General features: G+C 49.1%; 1 protein-coding gene across 2 annotated transcripts in view; it reads left to right on the top strand.

The window, feature by feature from the left end:
* LOC140393222 (GDNF family receptor alpha-1-like) overlaps nt 1-23,880 on the top strand; it is a 300,335-nt gene that overhangs the window by 256,325 nt on the left and 20,130 nt on the right. For both annotated transcript variants that reach the window (XM_072479461.1, XM_072479462.1), the window contains 2 exons: nt 21,586-21,695; nt 23,323-23,457. In XM_072479461.1, coding sequence (XP_072335562.1) covers nt 21,586-21,695; nt 23,323-23,457 — 245 coding nt within the window. The remainder of the gene's footprint in view (nt 1-21,585; nt 21,696-23,322; nt 23,458-23,880) is intronic.

Here is a 23,880-nt window from a genome sequence, read left to right as displayed (position 1 = left end):
TTTAGTCTGTATAGCATTCTGTATGTTATCTTTCCATGTGTTGATCAATAAATCATCATTCATTCAGGAGAGTCATTTCCTGGGGTGGCATGGTAGCATAGAGGTTCGGGCGACTTCCGGTGGCGTTCGTGAGCGGAGCGGTCGCAGCAAAAAGGCTCCCGCAGTTCCACAAAGTCGGGGTTTTTTCAGGGGGCCTCCGGATTTCAAAAAAAATTCTAATTTTTTCATCTTTTTAAAGTATCCTGCAAAATCGGGAGCAGGGGAACTGGGCCCTCGGGAGAGGAGCGATCCGGCGGCACCCCCCCCCCCCCACACATACACACGGCAGCAGAGCACAGGGCAGGACAAGCGGTGGCGAGGACCGAAGCGGCGGCCAGGACCGAAGCGGCGGCCCAGACCGAAGCGGGGGCTGAACCTGCAGGGAGGAAGGAATGGAGAAGCAACCGACCCCCCCCCCCCCCCCCAGCACGAGAGCGCAGGGTGCAACGAGCAGCGGCCCGGACCCAGCAGCGGGGACCATCCGACCCCCCCCCCCCCCCCGACCCCCCACCGGTGACCACCACGAGGCAGGAACAAAGAGGGACTCCGGAGCAGAAGCCACTCTCTCTCTCTCTCTCGACCTGGGTGAGTGAGGGAAAAGGAAGGAAAAAAGAACTTTTGCAAAAACAAAACTCTGAAAAGAAAACTTGAAACTTTAAAAACTTTTTGAAAAAAATAATAATATTTTTGCACTTTTCTTGTTCTCACCCAAAACAAGTTCACCTGAGACGAATTTTATAAAAGAGGGAAAAATAAAGCGGTAAAGGAGAGAAGGGAGAAGAAAAAGGGTAGGGAGGGAGAAAATAAATAAATAAATAAGGGGGGGGGGAGGGAAAAAAAAGGAGGAAAAATGCCAGAAGGGAGCCAAAGCAGAGGGAGAAGGGGCACCAAAGCTAGACGGGGCAATGGGCGAGCCAGTTCAGACGAGCCAATCAGCGAGCAAAGCGGCAGAATGGAAGTATCGCCGCATCAAAAAGAGCTGGGCAGACAGGTGCAGTCTCCCCTGGGGCCAGGTGGGGGGCTGGAACTGGAAGGCAGCCTTTGCCGATGCGCTGAGGGAACATCAGCAGGTAAACAAGGCAGAGGCTTGGGCAGACATAGAGGCCACAGTGCAGGCAGCAATGGCCAAGGCCCTGGCGGAGGTGCAGCAGGCTCTGGGCAGAGCAGAGGAGAAATTGGATGCCCAAGGGAAGAAACTGGAAGCCCAAGAGGCGACCATCAAGGAGATGGAGAAAGCAGCGACTGACGTGAGCGATCGGTTCACGGCCCTGGAGAGGGAGGTGGCGAGACTGGGCACAACACAGGGGAGCCTGAAGGGCAGAGTGGACGACCAGGAAAACCGCTCGAGTAGGCAAAATGTCAGGATAGTGGGATTACCAGAGGGGATCGGGGGAAGAAACCCCACGGCATACGTGGCCGAGATGCTGGGCAACTTAGTGGGGAAGAAAACCTTTCCCAGCCCACCAGAAATGGACAGAGCACACCGGTCGCTGCGCCCGAAGCCCAAAGCAGGGGAACACCCGAGAGCAGTTATAGCTAAACTGCACCGGTACCAAGATAGGGAAACAATCCTGCGCTGGGCCAGGAAAAACAGAACCTGCAAAGGACACGCCATTAGAATTTACGAGGACATTGGGGCAGACCTAGCCTGGAGACGGGCCGAGTTTAATAGAAGTGAAAGCAGCTCTGCACAAGAGTGACGTGTGTTTTGGAATGCTGTACCCAGCGAAACTCTGGGTCACATACCAAGAAAGAGAATACTTCTTTACAGCCCCTGCCGAAGCAAACAGGTTTGTCGAGGAACACGGGCTGGAAAACCACCAGCGAAGGTAGAAATGAGGGGCCCCTGGCAGGGGGCAACAACACGCCGACGGGGGGAGGGGAGGGGTGAGGCAATGCCAGGCCCCCCCGCCACGGCGAGCGCACCCTGAACTAAGAGCAGACCACTGCCCGAGGACCGCTTCAGGTGGGAGGGCAGGCCCCAGCACGAGGGAATGAGAGTAGCGGAGAAGGGAGAGCAAGTGAGAGGAGTGCAGGGTAGGATAGGGGAAGAGCGGGCAGAAAACCGTAGAGGCCGGGCAGGGGAGAAGCGAGACAGTAACGCCCGAGAGGGGGGCCACCGTACTAGCAGGAAAGCTAGCGCCGGGGGCATGCAACAAAGCAGGGCCGCAGCGCGCCCCCAATAGGGGGGGGAGGCGCCAGGCTGGAGGTGGGGGGGACAACTCAACAGAGATGGGAGAGCAAATTGGGACAGGAACAGGGGAAAGAGGCACAAAGGAGGGGTACAAGGGAGAGGGGGAAAAGGGGAGAGACCAGGAGGGGGGACACACAGGGAAGGAGAGACCGGGGAGGGGCGACACAGGGAAGGAGGGACAAACAAGGCTAGAAAAGGAATTGGGATACAAAGTGCCACAACCAAGGGCTCGAAACAAGGAATCGCTGCAAGCACCCACCCAGTACGGTCTCTGGGCGAAGGGAGACCCCAGAGTGCAGGGGACTACCCGCATGGCGGACGCACAGTGGGCGGCCATGTCGGGTGCTCCCGGGACAAAGGGAAACCCTGGAGCGCAGGGACTCAACCACATGGAGAGAGCAGTGACAGCGGCCATCCTGGACGGCCCCCTAACAAAGGGAAACCCCGGAGGGCAGGGGCACGTCCACCAGGTAAGTATGGTTAATCCCACAGGAGCGAGGGGGCAGAAGCCCCCCACCAGGATAGTCACCTGGAACGTAAGGGGACTCAACAGCCCAATGAAGAGATCCAGAGTCCTCACCCACCTAAGAAATATGAGGGCCGACATAGTCTTCCTCCAAGAGACACACCTGAGAGAGCAGGACCGACTGTGGGTAAGAAAGGGCTGGATGGGACAAACCTACCATTCCTGCTATGGAACAGGGGCCACGGGGGTGGCTATACTGATCGGCAAGAGGACGATGTTTAGGGCGACAAAGATGACCCAGGGGGACGGTATATCATGGTCAGCGGGGCTCTGGATGGGGCACCGGTAGTACTAGTTAACGTGTACGCACCCGACTGGGACGACACGAGCTTCATCAAGAAGACCATGGCAGAAATCCCTGACATAGCGACGCATCGACTAATCATGTGGGGGGGGGGGGGGGGACTGCAACTGTGTACAGGACCCAAAGACAGACAGATCAATCCCCAAAAAGGGGAAAACCTCAAGCATGGCAAGGGCAAGGGAACTCAGTCACTTTATGGAGCAGATGGGAGCGGTGGACCCCTGGAGGTTCACCCACCGGGGGAGAAGGAATTCTCCTTCTTCTCCCCAGTACACCAGAATTTACTTCTTTGTGGTACGGAAAACGGTGCTTCCGGGGATAGACAAGGTGGAATACTCCGCAATTGTGATATCAGACCATGCTCCACACTACATGGGCGTGAGGCTGGAGATGGGCAGGGCCCAACGCCCCACATGGAGGTTGGACGTCGCCCTACTAGTGGACAAGGCCTTCAACGAAAGGTTATCACGGGCTATTGCAGAGTACACAGAGAACAACCAGAATGGGGAGGTCTCACCCTCCCGCCCCATGAACACCACGAACAGATGCCTACTTATGTGTGTAAATAATTTTGCCAAGTGTACAGAGCTGCTGCTGTTGAGCGGGGGCATAATACCGTCCGATGGCTTCTCAGGGAAAATTAAAACGTCAGCAGCAGCGACCCGTAGGGGAGTGGGGGTGAGTGCTCCGTTGGGAGGGTGTGGGAAGACTGAGGCGCGTGGGGTCACGTCTAGTCAATTGCTATTGTATATTCTCTTTTTGCACTATGTTAATGTTCACTCTATTTTGCTGTGTTAGGATTATTACTATTTATTATGAAAAACTTTGCAAAACTTTAATTAAAATTTTTTTAAAAAAAAATAAATCATCATTCCAGTTAAGTCACCAGCAGTTCTGTGTGTATCATTGCAACGGAAAGGCCACAGAACAGAACAGGAACTACCTTCTTTCACAGGCTCTCTCAAATTCACCTGGCAATTGACCTTGCTCCCATTGCTCTGTACACTGAATAATTCCCTCCCTTGCATCAAATCCATCACTGTTGCGAGGGTGTACTACATGACCGTGCATTCCTCTCTGATGAACCCTTCCTCACTTTACTCCAGGCATTTGCTTTCCGTTCAGCATCTTTTTTTTTAACTTAAGAGTACCCAATTCATTTTTTCCAATTAAGGGGCAATTTAGCGTGCCCAATCCACCTAGCTTGCATATTTTTGGGTTGTTGGGGCGAAACCCACGCAAACACGGGGAAAATGTGCAAACTCCACACGGACAGTGACCCAGAGCCGGGATCGAACCTGAGACCTCGGCGGCGTGAGGCTGCAGGTCTAACCCACTGCGCCACCGTGCTGCCCTTCTTTCCGCTTCAGCATCTTAACGCCCCTTTTTCTCTCTCTCAGCACGTGCACCAGCTAAAACGCCACAAACGCACACTCTCATAGAATCATAGAATTTACAGTGCAGAAAGAGGCCTTTCGGCCTATCGAGTCAGCACCGGCCCTCGGAAAGAGTGCCCTATTTAAGCCCATGCCTTCACCCTATCTCCGTAACCCAGTAACGACCTAACCTTTAGGACACTAAGGGGCAATTTACCATGGCCAATCTACCTAACCTTTACATCTTTGGACTGTGGGAGGAAACCGGAGCACACGGTGAAAACCCATGCACACACGGGGAGAAGGTACAAACTCCACACAGTTACCAAGGCTGGAATTGAACCCGGGTTCCTGGAGCTGTGGGACAGGAATGCTAACCACTGTACCACAGTGCTGCCCAGTAGGCACTTACTAATTCCTGCCCTGCTTTTTGCAGGAGAAAATCATCATCCTTTCCATGCTGGAGCAGCAAGCTTTCATGATTTGAGACCTATTAATAGATCTGTATTGTAGGTTTCAAGACAAGAGTGCTTATCTGAACATGGGGTGGGATTCTCCGCAATTGGCGCGATGTCCGCCGACCGGCGCCCAAAACGGCGCGAATCAGTCCGGCATCGCGCCACCCCAAAGGTGCGGAATTCTCCGCACCTTGAAGGGCCGAGCCCTCACCTTGAGGGGCTAGGCCCACGCCGGACTGATTTCCATCCCGCCAGCTGGCGCGGAAATGACTTCGCCGGGCGACGCATGCGCGGGAGCATCAGCGGCCGCTCACGGCATCCCCGCGCATGCGCAGTGGAGGGGGTCTCTTGCGCCTCCGCCATAGTGAAGACCATGGCGAAGGCGGAAGGAAAAGAGTGCCCCCACGGCACAGGCCCGCCCGCGGATCGGTTGGCCCTGATCGCGGGCCAGGCGTGGGGGCACCCCCCGGGGCCAGATCGCCCCACGCCCCCCAGGACCCCGGAGTCCGCCCGCGCCGCCGTGTCCCGCGTTCGAAAGGTGGTTCAATCCACGCCGGCTGGCGTGGGTTGACAGCGGCGGGACTTCGGCCCATCGCGGACCGGAGAATCGCCGGGGTGGGCCCGCTGACCGGCGCGGCGCGATTCCCGCCCCCGCCGAATCTCTGGTGGCGGAGAATTTGGGACACAGTGATTCTCGGTGATTCTCCGACCCGGTGGGGGGTCGGAGAATCGCGCCCATGGTCCGTGACGATCATATGTATTGTTTCATACACCTAAAAGAATACACATTCAGCTAACCTGGCTGTATTGTTAACCTATTTCAGCTATTGCTTAGCTTGTCAGTGCCAGTCTAATTTTTGTCTATTGTCTCTTTCCTCTAGGTCCTTCTCAGCAACATAAACCTTGGTGAGAACTTACCTCAGAGGAGAAAATCCTTCTGAGGAGGCACTATCATGCACAGAGATTGGCACCCGGGTCAGTTAAACTGTAGTTACTGGAGTGTGCATGTGGCTACACAGCTAGTACAAGTGAGCAGGTATATCCCCAGAAACAGCTTGCCAGAGGCAAGGTTTTCTCCCAGCTCTGCTGAAGAGAACAGAGAATAGATTTCAGGGGCGAAATTCTCCCCCAACGGCGCGATGACCGCCAACTGGCGCCCAAATCGGCGCCAATCAGACGGGCATCGCGCTGCCCCAAAGGTGCGGAATGCTCCGCATCTTTGGGGGACGAGCCCCAACATTGAGGGGCTAGGCCGACGCCGGAGGGATTTCCGACCCGCCAGCTGGCGGAAATGGCGTTTGTTGTCCCGCCAGCTGGCGCGGAATTGCGGTGCATGCGCGGGAGCGTCAGCGGCCGCTGAAAGTTTCCCGCGCATGCGCAGTGGGGAGAGTCTCTTCCGCCTCCGCCATGGTGGAGGCCGTGGCGGAGGCGGAAGGGAAAGAGTGCCCCCACGGCACAGGCCCGCCCGCGGATCGATGGGCCCCGATCGCGGGCCAGGCCACTGTGGGGGCACCCCCCGGGGTCAGATCGCCTCGCGCCCCCCCCCCCCCAGAACCCCGGAGCCCACCCACGCCGCCTGGTCCAGCCGCTAAATACCAGGTTTTATTTCGTCGGCGGGACAGGCAATTTCTGGGCGGGACTTCGGCCGTATCCGGGCCGGAGAATTGAGCGGGGGGTCCCGCCAACCGGCGCGGCCCGATTCCCGCCCCCGCCCAATCTCCGGTACCGGAGACTTCGGTGGGGGCGGGGGCGGGATTCACGGCGGCCAACGCCCATTCTCCGACCCGGCGGGGGGTCGGAGAATGACGCCCCAGGAGTCCGACTATGTAAACTGCTTCATACACAATACTAAAAGGTATGGCAAAAGGTGCAGCACAATGGCTAAAAGTGCAGAGGTGCCCTCTTCCAGATTGCATGTTGTCTTCTCACACACAATCACCAGACACGACTCTGCTTTGGAGTGTGTGGCCAAGACAACAGGATCCTCACAACAGGAATCAATGTTACCAGCCTTGGGAGATACAGTAGGTTTAAGTAGCTTCCATGCAAATTCTAGGCAAATGTAGAGAGATTAGCGGACCAAATAGGTAGGGGTTTTCAAGGCATCACTCGCCTGTGTGTGCTTTCCTATTGATCAATAGGATTGACAAGCCTCAGCCTCTATGGCACTTGTCGTGTTGGGTGTTCCGCTATACAAACAAACCAACACGGTTGTAGATGGTACAACTCTGTTTTATTATTCTTGATAACAACAACTGTTAACTTCTGGCTGTGGTTCGTACTTCACCAGTTAACCTGTGGACCCAGCCCTAGCACTATCTTAGCGAGGCACTCAGCACACGGTGTATGTCTGAGTGGCACGCTGTGAGCTCTGTGCTCTGAGCTATCTCCTGGTGGAATGAGCGGGAACTGTGGTGTTCCCTGTTTTATAGTGCGTGTGCTCTCACTGGTGATTGGCTGTGATGTTGCGTGTGTGTTGATTGGTCCGTCGATCTGTCCATCAGTTTGTGTGTGTGATTGCACCATGATATGTTAATATGGATATCATGACAGCACTCAGGCAACAGGAGTGATGGATGCTGCCCCCTCCCAGCATATTTGTGCCCTAGCCACCTCTTCATTTAATACCTGCCACAGTTCCAGCGAGTGAGTTGGGCCAAACTGTCCTCATAGTAGCCCGAAGGACTACATTTTTCTACCGGGACCTCATCGATTTTAGCACCTGAAAGTCATCAATCACAAATATCCCAAAGGGCCCCGTGTAAGTTGCAACAATCTGCCAGTTCTGCTGAAGCGACTCGGGGAGCAACTTGTAGTCGGGTTACTAAGTCATTTTTTAATAACGGCACTATGGGTTGATACCTTGGGTGACAAATGAATTCAACAAAATTATTATGTTTGGCAATAAACTTATCATCTTATCATATGTGGTACTTTGAACATCTTAAATTCTTGTGCTTGCATTGTCTGTCATTCATATAGAAATTGGCTAAATGGTTTAAATATTTTAAAATACAATTTGAAGGGTCTAACGAAGACTGTGAATGCCAACGGCCTCAGTGAAACATAATGCAGAACGGAATGTGTAGATTGCCATAGATCGCTGTTTGACTAGTTGACCTCTGGCTATAATGCATTGTGCCGACCCTAATTCTTCTGCTTCTCCGCCAACCCCATGTGGGGCGGGTTTCTCCCAGAATCGGCAGGGCGGGCCGTACCGGCGCAAAAGAGTGGCATGAACCATTCTGGCGTCAGAACGCCCGGAAGGTGCAGGAGCGCCAGCATGTTGCGGTGCATGTGCAGAACCGCTGGCGTGTTTCCTGCGCATGCGCAGGGGTTTTCTTCTCCGCGCCGGCCATCGCGGAGCCTTACACAGGCCGAGGCAGAGGGAAAGAGTGCCCCCACGGCACAGGCCCGCCCGCAGATCGGTTGGCCCCCATCGCGGGCCAGGCCACTGTGGGGGCCACCCCCGGGGCCGGATCCCCCCGCCTCGCGTCCGAGGACTCCGCAAGCCACCCTCAAAGCCAGGTCCCGCCGGTATGGGCCTTGTCTAATCCACACCGGCGGGACTGGCCGAAAACGGGCGGCCGTTCGGCCCATCGGGGCCCGGAGAATTGCCGGGGGGGGGGGCACTGCCAACTGCCCCCGACTGGCGCAGCGCAATCCCCAACCCCGCCCAAAAACCGGCACCGGCGAATTCGGCAGCCGGCGTCGGAGCGGCGAGGTGGGATTCACGCCGCCCTCCGGCGATTTTCCAACCCGGTGGGGGGTCGGAGAATCCCGCCCCTTATCTCTGCCTTCATTCAATTCTTCCAATTGTTCTGCTGTCCCCAAAAATAAATCCTTCTGAATTGCTGTGCAATGTGTAGCACGCTAGAGTGATATGACGATGATGCGTAGACCTCAAATCTGTCCAGTCAGCTGAACTTTTGCTTCAATGGCACAATAATGACAATCCGTGCTGTCCCGTGGCTGTGATTATACACTTATTGGCCTTTTGACTGGGATCGTGAGATCAAGTGTAACGTCTGATCTTGTCTGGATCAAGTATGTCTCCTTTGTGGGAAACATGAACTAGATTAAATTTGAATTTTAATTGTTTTTTTGGAGAAAGCAAGGAGATGGATTTAGGATTTACCTCGTCCACTCTGTACCTTAGCTTTGTAAATCTGAGAAAGCAATGCAATTTTTACTCGAGGAGTTAAGCCATTGTTGGGTTGTGGAGAGGTTACACCAGCCATTTGTGCAAGGGGTAGTCCTGGGGTGAATGCAAGGTTCTATGATTCTATGGGCAGAATTTTTCAGATAGTGGAGTTTCCCACTCCACCATCTGAAGTGTCAGCGGGAAACACACTCCCACTGACTACAGCAACCCGATGGCTATTTAATGCTCCATGGACCTTTTTGTTGTATGCCTTCAGTAGGTTCCCTTTGCCTGCTTTTCATTCTTAAAAACTTGTAAATCTCTCGTTGCGTCAGGGGGGAGGGGGAGGGGGGGGGGGGGGGCCTGAACAATCGGGCCACCGGATCTTGCCAACGAGATCCATCATTGACTCTTGCAGGATTTTGCGCCCATATCACCTTTTGAATTTATGGCAAATGTGGTTGAAAATCCCAATCATGGTCTGTCTTTCTGTTGTCATCTTCTGATATGTTTTTCCGATCCTTGGATTTGAACTTCTCTTTATCAACTCCCCATCTGCTCTTACCGGCTTGTCCCTTTCAGTCTGAAGAGTGTTCACTCCCTTCATGTGTAATGCAAACCTGCTTTTTCTTTTTGCGTGTGGCCCAGTGTGGTCTTTGTGGCAGTTGAACGTGTCCCTCCCTGTCATTTGGATGTTCTTCACCAGCGGCCTCATCTTGCAATTTGGCTTTTCCCATGAATCTGCGTTCTTCTGTATGTCTCCATACCTCAGAGTGTGTCCCGGCGGGTTGATGGTTGCTAGTTCCTTACTCCAGCATAATTTTGGAACTTTGCATGTTGGCTGGATATCACAGTGCCTGTGACGTGGTATTTATAGATAGCGCGACAACAACTATCGGGGCCTGGGGTTGGGACTCCTTCTTCTGTTGCTGGTCATTTACTTGTGTGTCTTCCACTTGAGGTACAGTGATGATTATCTGATTGTTTGGCCGATCTGACTAAAGAGGAGCTTCTGTCCCCTGCAAAGAAGTTGGACTAACTAGCTGTGTGAAGAATGAAGACAATTCAGAGCTGAACTCCCAACTGAGAGTCTCTTTAATGCTGTGCCTCTTGGGAACTTGCAGTTCCATGTAGTTGATGATTAAGATTGTCTTGATTTCTTTTGCCATTTTAAGAAGGTTAAGGGCAATACAGGCAGCTCTACTCAAGAGGGAAAAAGATAGGTTTTGAATTTCGGCTTTTGGCATATCTTAGTGGTTCTAGGATCATGCATATGACTGGAACTCTTGATTCTTCCAGGGCCCTATTCCGACAGAACTTAAATACTGGTGCCCCCGTCCAATTTGAAATTGATGTCGGGACCATTTACTGAGATGTCCACATTCCTTAAACGAGAACCCAGTAATCTTGACCTCACCCAAAAAAGCATTGTTGGATTTTTTTTCCTGGTGTGGTACCTGAATCTCATGTGTGGGCTTGGGATCCCCCACCCATCTGGGAGCGTTAGCTTTGCACAGTTTTGTGACATGGCTCAGGCATTTACAGTAGAAACATGGCACTGGGATTGCTGTTGCCTGTGAGGTTATTTGGTTCCACAGTGCTGACATGGTTACCCACTCTCTTGCGGTCAGTTTAGGTATTGCATTCGTTGGCTTGGAGCCTCTCAGCCCTTTTTTTCCTTTACTAGGTGGGAAGATGGAGTTTTTCTGGATCATGGCTTGCTTTCGCCATGTAAAATGGATTGTTGCTGTTGGTGGATTTGAGATTGACTGTTCAGATGTTCTTTCCAAGGGATAGATCTCACTGGGCCTGTTGTATGTCTGAAAGGGCATTGTCAGCCATTCCAACAACAATTCTGTCCCTTATTGGTTCTGACTTAAGATGATCATAGTCACAGCCTTCAGCCAATCTCTATACTTCATTTATAAAAGAGTCAACTGGTTCTCCAGGCAATTGGACAGGTTTGTTAAATTTCACTCTCAAAGTGTTGTTCCTGCTTAGATTCAAATATGTTTTAAATGATTTTAGAACTGGTTCATTCAAATTTATCTGAGGATTTGTTTATTCCTTGCCTCACATTAATTCACGGCTGTCAGATCTACTGCATAAAATAGTGCATTGCCTTGTTCAGCGACTGCCTTTTTACCTGGTCCTGAAGCTATCGTATATCTTAGGAATCTTTTGGCGTCAAAGTCCCCAATTTTGTGTTTGGTCTGGCCCTTGGATCAGTCCGAATTGGTCTGGTAAGTTTATTTGTTGTCCATTGTTGCTTTAAAGTTCAGGGGAGCGCAGCTTTCAATGCTGTGCAGGTTTTAAAGATGGCGCTACAGTCCCAGTTTTTTTCAAAGCATCTTCCCTCACATGCCGCATTTTGGTGGTCTCCCATGGCAATAGTGGTCCCCATCCCTTTGGGGTTTCGGCATTTTGCAATAATTTGTTAGGGGCTGGTTTAGCACACTGGGCTAAACAGCTGTCTTGTAATGCAGAGCAAGGCAGCAGCGCGGGTTCAATTCCTGTACCAGCCTTCCCGAACAGGTGCCGGAATGTGATGACTAGGGGCTTTTCACAGTAACTTCATTGAGGCCTACTTGTGACAATAAGTGATTATTATTATTATTGTTATTATTATTAAATCAATGAAACAGAATCTTCCTTTAAATACCTGGGCATTTTGCAATTGATTCCCAGCTTTGTCAATGGAAAGGTAAGGCAGGGGAGGGTTTAATGGAGAAGCAGCAGAGAGAAAGAGCACCTTGAGGGGCAGACCTTGGGAGGGGGTGCCCCATGTGGAAAGGGGGCCTTTGTGGGAGGCAACTACCCCTTGCCTTCAAAGCCCAAAACTTGCCGGCCTTCCCCCATGCCCCGGAACTCCTTGCTTCACCTTCAAAATTGAGGGCAAGCAGGAAGTGGCCATAAGGGCCTCGGCAGGAGGGTTCTGGGAAGGCCACTTGGGGAAATTTATGGCCTCCCCTGTCTGCAACCCCTCCGGTGGGAGACTGTAAAATTCTGCCCTGCCTGTGGTGGTGGTTGGAACTGAAAGAATAGAAGCAAAATAATTTTCAAGAACCGAAACATAGCAGCAGTGAATTACTGGTGAATTATATTTAATAAATTCTGACTTTGGTTGTATTGTGTTATTTCACCATCCTGTCATATCTAAACTTGTCACTTCCAAAACCTGCTAGCGTGTATATGATACTGAAAAGGAATAATATATCTAGTCAGCCATGCTCTACTTACATTTCATCCCTTGTCAGCTGATTTCTGAGCACATTAATGGAATAATGAACTACCCAAAGCATCCAATCCTTCTGGTTGAAGGTGATTTATGTGGAGTCAAGTGATACCCACAGGGAAGAAAGCCGTAAAAATGCATTAATTAAAGATGTACAGTTCTGTACAGTTGTTATTCTTTGTTTGTACAATGAATTCACTGACCTCTAGGTATAAAACATTGGGAATGAACTGACATTTTAGTAGCAGTGTCACCTTCTTTCAGTTCAACCACAATGATAAAGGCTTAATTAATTTTCAAGATTGAATGGTCTTTATAAGTTGCAGATCTTTCAGAATGAAGAGACTGTAATTTTTATTCCTTATACCACAGGTTAATTTAAAATCAATAATTTATTTTTATTGCACACTAATGATTGATTAGCAGTCGACTAGTTAGATGTCATATAGAACACCAATACATTTCTGCAAGCTTTGTTTTATCTAATTGGTCCTTGCAGTCCACTTTGATATATGAGCGATAGGTTAGGCAGTGTGCACTTTTCGACAAATAATTGATGTAAAATGAAACCAGAAGACAGCGGCATTCAAAATCCCATTGGTAGTGCTTTACTGTTATGGAGTTGTCTTAATGAAATCCACCCCATGACTAGGAATGATATTTCACGTGTATGTTTAACATTCTTCACTCCGTGTTGAGAAATGGCATTTGTAAAAATAGGAGTAATTTACAAAGCGATTGCTTTAAGTCATTATATCCATTAGACTTGACAATGAAGACACTTCCTGACCCCATTACTAGGGATCATGTCATAGTTACCCTTTTTGAATCCACCAAACTTAGAACTACAATAAATAATGCAAGAACTTGGAAACCATTCAGCAAATCAGCCACCGTATGAACAAAGTGGTGATGTAAATGTTACAAATATCTGAGGAGTAGTTAAATGCACCACCTTGTTAAAAATACATCTCTCTGCTGAGGTAAAAAACAAACTTGCATTTATACAGCATCTTTATTGTCAGAAACAATCCCAAAGTACTTCACAGCAGCGTTATCAAACAAAATTTGACACCGAGGCACAAAATGAGATATTACAGCAGGTGACCAAATGTTTGGACAGATGGTCGATTTCAATCTGTGTCTTAAAAGAGGAAAGTCATAGAGTTTTTTTACAGCATGGAAAGAGGCTCTTTAGCCCATCATGTCTGTGCCGGCCATCAAGCTACTTCAGTCAACATCATGGGGGTTACCATTGATCAGAAACTGAACTGGACTAGCCACATTAATACTGTGGCTACCAGGGTAGGTTAAAGACTAGGAATCTATGGCGAATAATTCTCTTCCTGAACCTAAAGCCTGTCCACCATCTACAATGCACAAGCCAGGAGTATAATGGAATACTCTCCACTTTCCAGGATGAGTGCAGCTCCAACAACACTCAAGAAACCTGACACCATCCAGGACAAAGGAGCCCGCTTGATTGCTCCCCCTTCCACAAACATTCAACCCCTCCACCAACGATGAACAGTGGCAACCATGTCTACTATCTACAAGATGCACTGCAGTAACTCGCCAAGGTCCTTGAGATAACACCTTCCAAGCCCACGACCATTACTATCTAGAAGGACAAGAGCAGCAGGTACCTGGGAACCCGACCACCTGGAGATTCCCCTCCAAGTCACTCATCACCCTGATTTGGAAATATATTGCCGCTCTTTCACTGGCGCTGGGCCAACACCCTAGAACCCCTTCCCTAACATCTTCTAGTGGTCAGTCAATGAATTACAACACAACCATGGTATCACTATAAAGAAAACAATGGCCGAAATCCTGGACCTGGAAACCCACTGACTTACCAGGGAGGTGACTTTAACAGGACCTGACATTGGACGGATCCAACCCCAGGACAGACAATGTGTCAGGCATGACACGAGAATTGAATGCTTTTATGGAGCCGATGAAGGGGGAGGGAACCTGTGGAGGTTCAATCACCTGAAGGAAATATAATTCTCCTTCTTCTCCCATGTGCACAAGGCCTAATCATGCAGTTTTTTTGTTGTAGGGAAAAGGGTGCTTCCAGGGGTAATAAAGGCGGAATATTCCGCATCTGTAATTTCCGACCACATGCCAGATTACATAGATGTGAGGTTGGAGAAGGGACGTCCCCATGGAGGCTGCATGCAGTGCTCGCTGCCGATAAGGAATTCTGTACACAAATATCCCAAGCCATCGACAGTTATGTATCCTGCAACCAGAATGGGGAGGTCTCACCCTCCATGATCTGGGAGGCACTGAAGGCAGTGATCAGGGGTGAAATCAGAGCCGAGAGGGCCCTTAGGGACAGGAAAGAAAGGGCAGCCAAGCAGCGGCTGATCAAATCCATACTGGAGGTGGATCGGCAATATTCCAAGGCCCCAACCATGGAGTTGCTGGCAGAAAGAAGAAGCTGCAGATGGAATTTGACCTGCTCTCCACTTGGAAGGCAGACCACCAGCTCTGCCAGGAACAAGGGGCCTTTTACAAACATGGGGACAAGGCCAGCCGCATGCTGACACAGCAGTTGAGAAAACAGGCAGCCGCGAAAGAGATAGAACAAGTTAAGGACAGAAATGGTAGGATGGTAGTGGGCCCAAACAAGGTCAACAAGTCTGTTACAAACTTTTACTAAGAGGTAAACACCTCCAAACCTCCGGGGAGGAACTCTGGATGGAACAGTTCCTTGACAGACTGGATATACCGGTGGTAAGAGAGGGCAGGAAACAAGGACTGGGGAAATCATGGAGTGTCTCAATTCCATGCAGTCAGGGAAAATGCCGGGACCAGATGGGTTCCCAGTAGACTTTAACAAAATTTCTCAGTAGCGCTGGCCCCAAATCTCCGGGAGATGTTCAGTGACTCACTGTCAAAGGCGGCCCTGCCGCCCACGTGCCTCAATCTCATTGATCCCCAAAAAGGATAAAAACCCAACAGAGTGTGGATCCTACAGACCCATCTCTCTCCTAAATGCTGATGCAAAAGTTCCAGTGGAAGAACTGACGAGGGGCCTGAAGTGATCGCAGAACATCAGACCAGGTTTGTCAAGGGCAGACAACTAACAGCGAACATCAGATGCCTGCTGAATGTAATAATGACCCCATCCAGGAAGAGGACACCAGAGATGATCATCTCCCTGGATGCTGAGAAAGCCTTCAATCGAGTAGAATGGAGGTACCTCACGGGATGCTTGGACGGTTTGGGTTCGGAGCTGGTTTCACCATGTGGGTGAAGCTCCTGTACAGCACTCCTACGGCGAGCGTGCGGGCAAACACCACCAGGGTAGTAATCTCAGAAATACTATCTGTGCCACGAGCTTCATCATTTAGTCAAAGGCAAGTCAGGGAGGTAAATGTGTGGCATGAGGGAAGGTGTTGAGGGGGGGGGTTTAGATTTTGGGGTCTTGGTAGAGTGTGGAACACGGAAGAGGAGAAATTCCTGCAGTGTGTGCAGGAGAACCTTCTGGGACATTGCATTTCCAGTCCTACCAAGGAGCAAGCTGTACTGTATCTGATCCTAGAAAATGAGGCAGGGCAGGTGGAGAACGTCAGAGTAGGGGAGCCGTTGGGAAGTAGCAATCATAATGTAATGCAATTCAGTATCCCCCCCCTCCCCCTCCCCCCGCGCCCCACTCTCACACACACACTCCAGGAGCCTAGTGGTAGTAGCCACCCGAAGGACATGGAACCAGTTCAGGCACCACTTCAAACTTGATGAGATGTCCATGGAGGCCCCCATTTGCAACAACCACAGGTTCACACTGGATAGGATAAATGCCACATTTTGGACATGGGGCGAGGACAGAGTGACACTGACAATAGAGACATGTATGTGGACAATAGACTGGCGACCCTGGGGGAACTCTCAGAGAGGCACCAACTCCCGAAAGGGACCGAGCTCAGGTACCCGCAACTGTGCAACGTTCTCCATAAGGAGACAAAAACAATCCACCAGAGACCCAGACACAATTGTGGGGCTGGACGTGTTAGGGGATGATAAGTGTGGTGACATCTACAGATAACTCATAGAGAAGGTCAGGACCTCACTGGACGAGACTGGATGGAAATGGGTGGAGGAGATAGGTATGGAGCTCGTGGGAGGACTCTGGATTGAGGCGTTGCACAGAATCAACTCCACCTCCTCCTGCGCTGGGCGAAGCCTGATGTAGCTCAAGGTGGTGCACAGAGCAACACCAAGATATGTATGAGCGGATTCTTTCCAGAAGATAAGTGCAAATGGTGTCAAGGGGGCCCGGTCAAACACACTCGCATGTTCTGGTCCTGCCCCAGATTCAGGGAGTTCTGGACGGCCCTTTTCAAGGCGATGTCCATGGTGGGAGTCGAGATGGAGCCGTGCCCATCTGTGGCCGTTTTCGGGGTGTCGGAGCATCCAATGCTCCGGACAGGGAAGGGGGTGGACGCTCTGTCCTTGGCCTGACTTCTGCCAGGTTGGAAGTCGGCAGCACCACCCAGGGTTTCGGAGTAGCTCTCTGATCTGGCCGAGTTCCTGAGACTGGAAAGAATAACATTTGCAATAAGGGAGTCCGAGGAGAGATCCCACGACATGTGGAAAAAGTTCACAACCAGCAGCTAACTAGGAGGTTGGGGGGAGGGGGGGTGGGAGGGAACAGCTAGGGAAAGGGTGGTGTAAAGGGGGGGGGGGGGCAGGGAATGCCGCCTGGATGAAATGGAACTTGCAAACAGCAGAGAAAGAACATGGAGGAGGGCACAACACCCTCCCACAAGAGCCAAACAGGAAGAAGGACCAACCTATCCTCCCTCGAAAACTCAAGGAGGGAACAAACCCCCCCCACCGCCAACAAGTAAAACAAAGACAATTTGGAAATGAGGACGGGTCCCGGAAATTAATGTAAATATGTGGGTAAAGATTGTTGTAACTCTTGCCACTCAGCGGTCAGAGTCCCAGTAAGAACCCTTCAAACAAAACTGTATAATACACACAAACACTATTGTAAATAGTGTAAGATAGAACTGGGATCTTAGTCAGCTTGGGACTCATATGTTGTTGATTCTATTCTGTTGACTGTTACTATTGTATCTTTTTGTCTGCAGAGTTCTGTTTTTAAGTGCAAAATGCCAATAAAAATATTTTTCAAAATAAAGGTAAGTATCCTATATGCATTCTTAACCATCTTATCTACCTGTCCTGCTGTCTACAGGACTCTATGGACATGCACACCAAGGTCTCTCTGATCCTCTGTACTTCCTAGGGTCCTCCAATGAATTGTTTATTCCCTCGCCTTGTTAGCCCTCTCAAAATGTATTACTTCACACTTTTCAGTGTTAAATTCCATTTGCCACTGTTCTGTTCATCGAACCAGTTTGTCTATATCATCCTGTAATCTAAGGCTTTCCTCCCTACTACTTATCACATCACCATCTGCAAACTTACTTATCATACCTCCTACATTCAGGTTCAAATCATTAATGTATACTATAAGCAACAAGGGACCCAGCACCGATTCGTGCAGAGCACCACTTTATACAAGCTTCCAGTCACAAAAACAATCTTCGACCATCACCTTCTGCCTCCTACCACTAAGCCAATTTTGGATCCAATTTGCCAAATTGCTCTGAATCCCATTGGCTCTTTCCACCTTGATCAGCCTCCCATGCGAGACCTTGTCACAAGCCTTCCTTAATGTGGACTGCATCACATGGGCAGGATGGCACCTTGACTCTGATGATGCCACCCAGGCACTTTCGCACTGCCAGCCTGGCACCCTGGCAGTACAACACCTGGCAGTGCCACCTGGGTGCCAGGCTGGCCAGGGTGCCAGGCTGGCAGTGTCAAAGTGACATCTTGCCCATGCCAGGGATCGGGCCTGGGCGTGTCCTGTCCTTATCAAGTAGGGTTGGGGGCCTCGAGGACCTCTCAACATGCATGTTTGGGCTTTGGGGGTGGGGGGGTGGGGGGGGGGGGGGGAGCAGAGCTCCTTCGTGCAGGAAATTAAGGTAGGTGCCCTGCTGAGACCCGTTCAATAACGAGGCAGTTCCCGGCCCCACTAAACCCCCCCCACAACGGGACTGTTCTTTTCGTTAAATCGCACCAACAATCTCCTTCATAAGCTTGAAATCAATTTTTGCCTGATATTCTTGTGAGATGTTTTGTGATGCTTTACCATATAAAGGTCCTGTAAAAATGTGAGTTGTAACAAACCTGAGTTACCATGTGAAAGTACTGAGGAAAGACTAGGCAAAAACAAGGAGAGAAGGAAATGTTGGCTCTTTTATTTTCTTCTTCATTCATGGAATGTGGGTGTTGCTGGTAAAGTCTGCATTTATTGTCGATCCCTAATTGCTGTTCAGAAAGTGGTGGTGAGCCATCATCTTAAACTGCCTTAGGGGGGAAGCTTGCAGGATTTTTCCCCAGTCGTGATGAAAAAAATGGCACTATATTTTCGAATCAGGATGGTGTGCGACTTGGAGGTGGTGATGTTCCCTTGTGCCTGCTGCCCTTGATCTCCTGGGTGCTAGCAGTCACGGGTTTGGAATGTTCTATTCAAGAAGCCTTGGTGTAAACACTGCAGCCAAGGAATCACACAGCAAATAGCAGGTATGTGGCAGGTTGGGCTGGTGACCCATGATCAGGTAGGAGCAAAAAGGCAAGAAGCGAGACCTATGATTTCCTTGTGGAGGCCAGAAGAGTAGATCCAGGAATGCTCTTCCTGGACCAACAAGGAAATTCTTTTTCAAAAATAAGCTTTTTTGACCTCTTACCAGCTGGCTCTGGTTTGATTTGCTGCTGGGTTGGCCTGTTGAGAAACTAATGGCCTCTGATTCAGGCCATGTTATAACATTTGCTAATGGATCCCAATACATCATCAAGACCTGACATTCAGATGTAAAAAAGATCCCACCAGGTGAGGGTGAATTGTCCTTGCAGCCTGCTCAGTTGAGCAGCTTAAAATTGCAATCCAGCTGTTCCCAGTGGCTTTATGGGCAGCATGGTAGCACAGTGGTTAGCACTTCACAGATCCAGGGTCCCAGGTTCGATTCCTGGCTTGGGTCACTGTCGGTACGGAGTCTGCACGTTCTCCCCATGACTCCGTGGGTTTCCGCTGGGTACTCTGGTTTCCTCCCACAGTTCAAAGATGTGCAGGTTAGGTGGATTGGCCATGCTAAATTGTCCTTAGTATCCAAAGAAAGGTTGGGTGGGGTTATGGGGATAGGGTGGAGGTGTAGGCTTGTGTGGGGTGCTCTTTTCAAGGGCCGGCGCAGACTCGATGGGCCGAATCGCCTCCTTCTGCACTGTAAATTCTATGAATCCTCCGATAGCAAAATAAAGTGCACTCTTTATCAGGTGTGTAGGATTAAAAACCCAGCTTTTTCCAACCTGTCCTATTCCTTTAAGGCCACTGCTCAATATTCCTCACAACACTGTGCATTTATATAGCATCCTTGGCGTGGTAAATTGTCCCAAAGCTTTTCACAGAAGCATCATCATTATGACACCTAGCCATAAAAAGAGAGAATAGATAATCAAAAGCTTGGTCAAAGAGGATAGTTTTAATCAGCATCTTGAAGGAGGAGAGAGGTAGAAAGGTAGCGACATTTAGGACATTCCTCGTGACAACTGGACCAATATGTTCAAAGACAAACAAGAATTTAATTGATTTTTGATGGCAACATTTTCAGATTGTCTGTAATTATAAATTTCAGCTCCAGGTCATACAAAAACATAATTCCTTCCTTCTCCCTTATTTTATATTTATGACTTATTGAAGTGTAAATTCTGAAGTATGGCAGATACTCTGAAGACCTTTTATATAAATAGATAAATCAGTTGATTAGTTCTTAGTTGAAAGTTTAACGACAGATAATTTTCTGTAATTTCAGTTATAAAACATTTATTCGAAGCATGAAAGCCATTACTTTCTAAACACCTCAGATAATGCTCTATAAAGCTGCCATTGGCAGCCACACAGATACCATATTATAGAGAGAGGGATGCATACTAAGATGCTGGCCCTGATATTTATGGGGAGACAGGGCAGTGCGGTAGCAGAGGCAATTCCTGGAAATCTTGGAAATGAAGAGGACCACATTATTCTTTTTTAATTCAGTTTCCCACCCGGCAGCCGGCCAGATTCATAGGTTGGCAGGAAAGCTAACAGCAGTTTATCTCAACCAGGGACCTTTGGGGGTGACTCCTAACAATCGGAAAAGATTATAACTCAGACTGTGGCAATCAGGAGGAACTTAGATAAGGATTGGGGCTTGGTGGGGGCCATTGGTCAATCGTAGTAGAGATCGTAGAATCCCTGCAGTGCAGAAGGAGGCCATTCGGCCCATCAAGTCTGCACCAACCCTTGGAAAGAGCACCCTACCTAGGCCCACTCACCCTCTCTATCCCCATAACCCACCTAACCGGTACATTTTGGACACTTAAGGGGCAATTTAGCATGGCCAATCCACCTAATCTGCACATCTTTGGGCTGTAGGAGGAAACCGGAGCACCCAACGGAAACCCACACAGACACAGGGAGAATGTGCAACTCCACACAGTCACCCAATTGAACCTGGGTCCCTGGTGCTGTGAGGCAGCAGTGTGAACCACTATGCCACTGTGCCACCCAGATATCACAATTGGCAAAAGCTTTGCCCGAGGTTCAGGGGGACACTCTTGATATTCTGATTCATAAATAGTACTGGAAAGATATCTGTTGAAGTGATCCAGCTGTATCCCTTCTCCCTTTAGCTGCCAGTCTCCCCAAACCCAAGTATTAAGTTTGAATCATACTTTCACTGTGGAATAAAATGCCCTGGCTCTTTCCCAGGGTTGGTGCAGACTTGATGGGCCAAATGGCCTCCTTCTGCACTGCAGGGATTCTACGATCTCTACTATGATTGACCAACAATCCCCACCAAGCCCCAATCCTTAACTAAGTTCTTCCTGATTGCCTTCCAACTTATCATTGTAAAAATGGAGGAAGGTACACAGACAGCAGATTGGGTAGGGTCATGATTTTTAATTCTTAAATTTCCACCCTCTCCAGTCTTTCATGGGGAAGGTGGTGAATATTAACCCCTCAGTATATCTTTTTTTAAGATGTTGTTTCTGCATTAGAATGAACATAAATACATAAATGCAATTATATTGATGAGAAGTGAATCTCACTGGAATATTTTATCAGTGACACCAGAAGAAATTATATATTTAAAATCCAATGCTGTTGTGCCACTAAAAAGAAACGTCTCTTGTTTTTGTGCTAATGTAACGATTTGTTTTGTTTGCTTTTTCCCTTAACAGGTCACGGCTTGCAGATTTCATCACGAACTGTCAGCCAGAACCTCGTTCTACAAGTGGCTGCTTAAGGCAGAACTATGCAGCCTGCTTACTTGCTTACTCAGGACTCATAGGTGAGCTTTAGAACAGACGGCACACTTCCTTGCACAGTCACCAGGCTTTAGAATTCAACTCCAGGGCTAGTGATTGCAGCAGAAACAAAATATCAACGTTGAATATCAGATTGGGAAGCAGGTGCAGAAAACGTTTTTGCCGAGGAATGTTTTGTGGAATTCTATGGAGGCTACAGCATTGAAACAGACCATTAGGTTCAACTAGTCCACACTGCTGATTTATGCTTCACATGAACCTTCTCAGCATATCCATCGATTATTTTCTTTTGTATGTCTATCTAGCTTCCCCTCAAATGTATCTCATTTGCCTCAACTACACTTTATCCCATGCTTTCACCACATTATGAGTAAAAACTGTTTTCCGTAATGCTTTAATGAATATGTTAGTGGCTCTCTTACATTAATTACCCCGAGGTTTGGTCTCACTGACAAGTGGGAACATTGGTCAGAATTTTGCAGGCCCGTTGCCAACATGCTGAGAGGCTTGCAAAATGGTTTTCGATGCGGGTGCACAGTTGGCCCACATATTCCCACTACTATGCCATTTTGTGGGATTGGTGGCAGACAAGCCTCCTGCTAGGAACCCAATTAAGTGGCCAGTCTCTTCCCACATCTGCTGTCATTTTCCAGTGGCAGAAGAGGCCACTACCATGCAGGGAGACTAGTGATATTCCATTGGGCTCCATTGGGGAACCCTACTTTTTGGGCATTCTGTGGTCCAAAGAGGGACACCCTCAGTGACAATGGCTGCCCCCAAGACCACAGCACCACCTGCCCTCAGAGGCACTCCCCAAGCCTTGCCAGAGCGTAACTGGCTGGTCCCAGCACCCCCTGACCTCACTGACCATGCTTTGAGGGTGCACGCCCATCGATGCATCCTCTTCCTCCAGTTGCAGCCTCGGCAACGTCAATTTTTTGTTTCTTTCACAGGATGTAGGCGACATTGGTTAGGTCAGTGTTCATTGCCCATCTCTAATTGCCCTTGAGAAAGTGGTGGTGAGCTTCCTTCTTGAACTGCTACAAGTTGTAGGTTCACCCTCAGTGAATTTGACTGAGATACACAGAAGGAACAATGATATATTTCCAAGTTAGTCCACTTGCAAAATATGGTCTTGGGTCCTGCCGCCTGCTAAAGTGGGGTTGCCACGTTTATGCTTTTGGTCCAGGACCCTGTCACCGCCGCAAAATTCTGCCAATCTTCTTTCAACAATATCATCACCGGGTGAGAGGTGGGTAAATGCAATTCGAGCTATTTTCCCACTGGCAAAGTAAACATTGTCATGAGCTGGTTTAGCCGAATGACCTATTTCCATGTTGTAACTTGCATAATTCAAGTCTACTTTAGACTTTGCTTAAACTTTCAACGTAAAAACATTATTGAATAACAATGCTTGGCGTATCCAATTTTGCATCAAGCTGCCTTTTATCTTGCCTGGCTCTATTGATGCTTGACTCTGAAAAGCGACAGCCAGTAAATGGGTGAGCAATTTCTTGTTATTTCTGAACATCACATTTCCTTTCTTGTAACTGTGATGTGACAGCCAAAGTGTTTTATCTGAGAATATATAACAGTTTTTGTTTGGTTAAATGAATGATCATTAAATTTGATCTTGGCTTCTCTTGACAGGAACTGTCATCACCCCAAACTATATTGATTCGACTGGCATTAGTGTGGCACCATGGTGCACTTGTATTGGAAGTGGAAACCAAAAGGAGGAGTGCGATGAGTTCCACAATTTCTTCAAGGACAACAGGTGCTTCAGTAAGTTCAGCTATCCACAACAGATAGATTTTGTAAAAGTAGTAATTGTGTTTAACTTCACCTTTATGCTTTTGCTTAGTGTATGTAGTGACACATCATGTGCAAATCTTATATTGTATTATCTAATACATTGGAAAGTATTATAACTTTTCAAATCTTCTCGCTAGAAATGCTTTGCTGCATTCTGTCCTTTAAGAGATTTGCCCTCTCAAACATAGTTAAAACTAACAGTGAGGCCAAACATCGGGCGGAATCTAACGGCTGCATCGCATCCCCCTTCGAGAAGCCTCTTGCCGTAGTTTGCCCGGCTTGCCATGCCTCGCAAGATCTAACGGGATCTCGCAAGACATTGCATCTGGATCCTGTCCACAATGGGCGGAATCCATATTTGGCAAATTTGATTATAAAATTGAGCAGCTGGTC

This window comes from Scyliorhinus torazame, chromosome 16 (assembly GCF_047496885.1).
Source record: "Scyliorhinus torazame isolate Kashiwa2021f chromosome 16, sScyTor2.1, whole genome shotgun sequence".
In the NCBI taxonomy this organism is placed as follows: Eukaryota; Metazoa; Chordata; class Chondrichthyes; order Carcharhiniformes; family Scyliorhinidae; genus Scyliorhinus; species Scyliorhinus torazame.
Note: the sequence above shows the minus strand (reverse complement) of the source record. Positions and strands in the feature narration are given on the sequence as shown.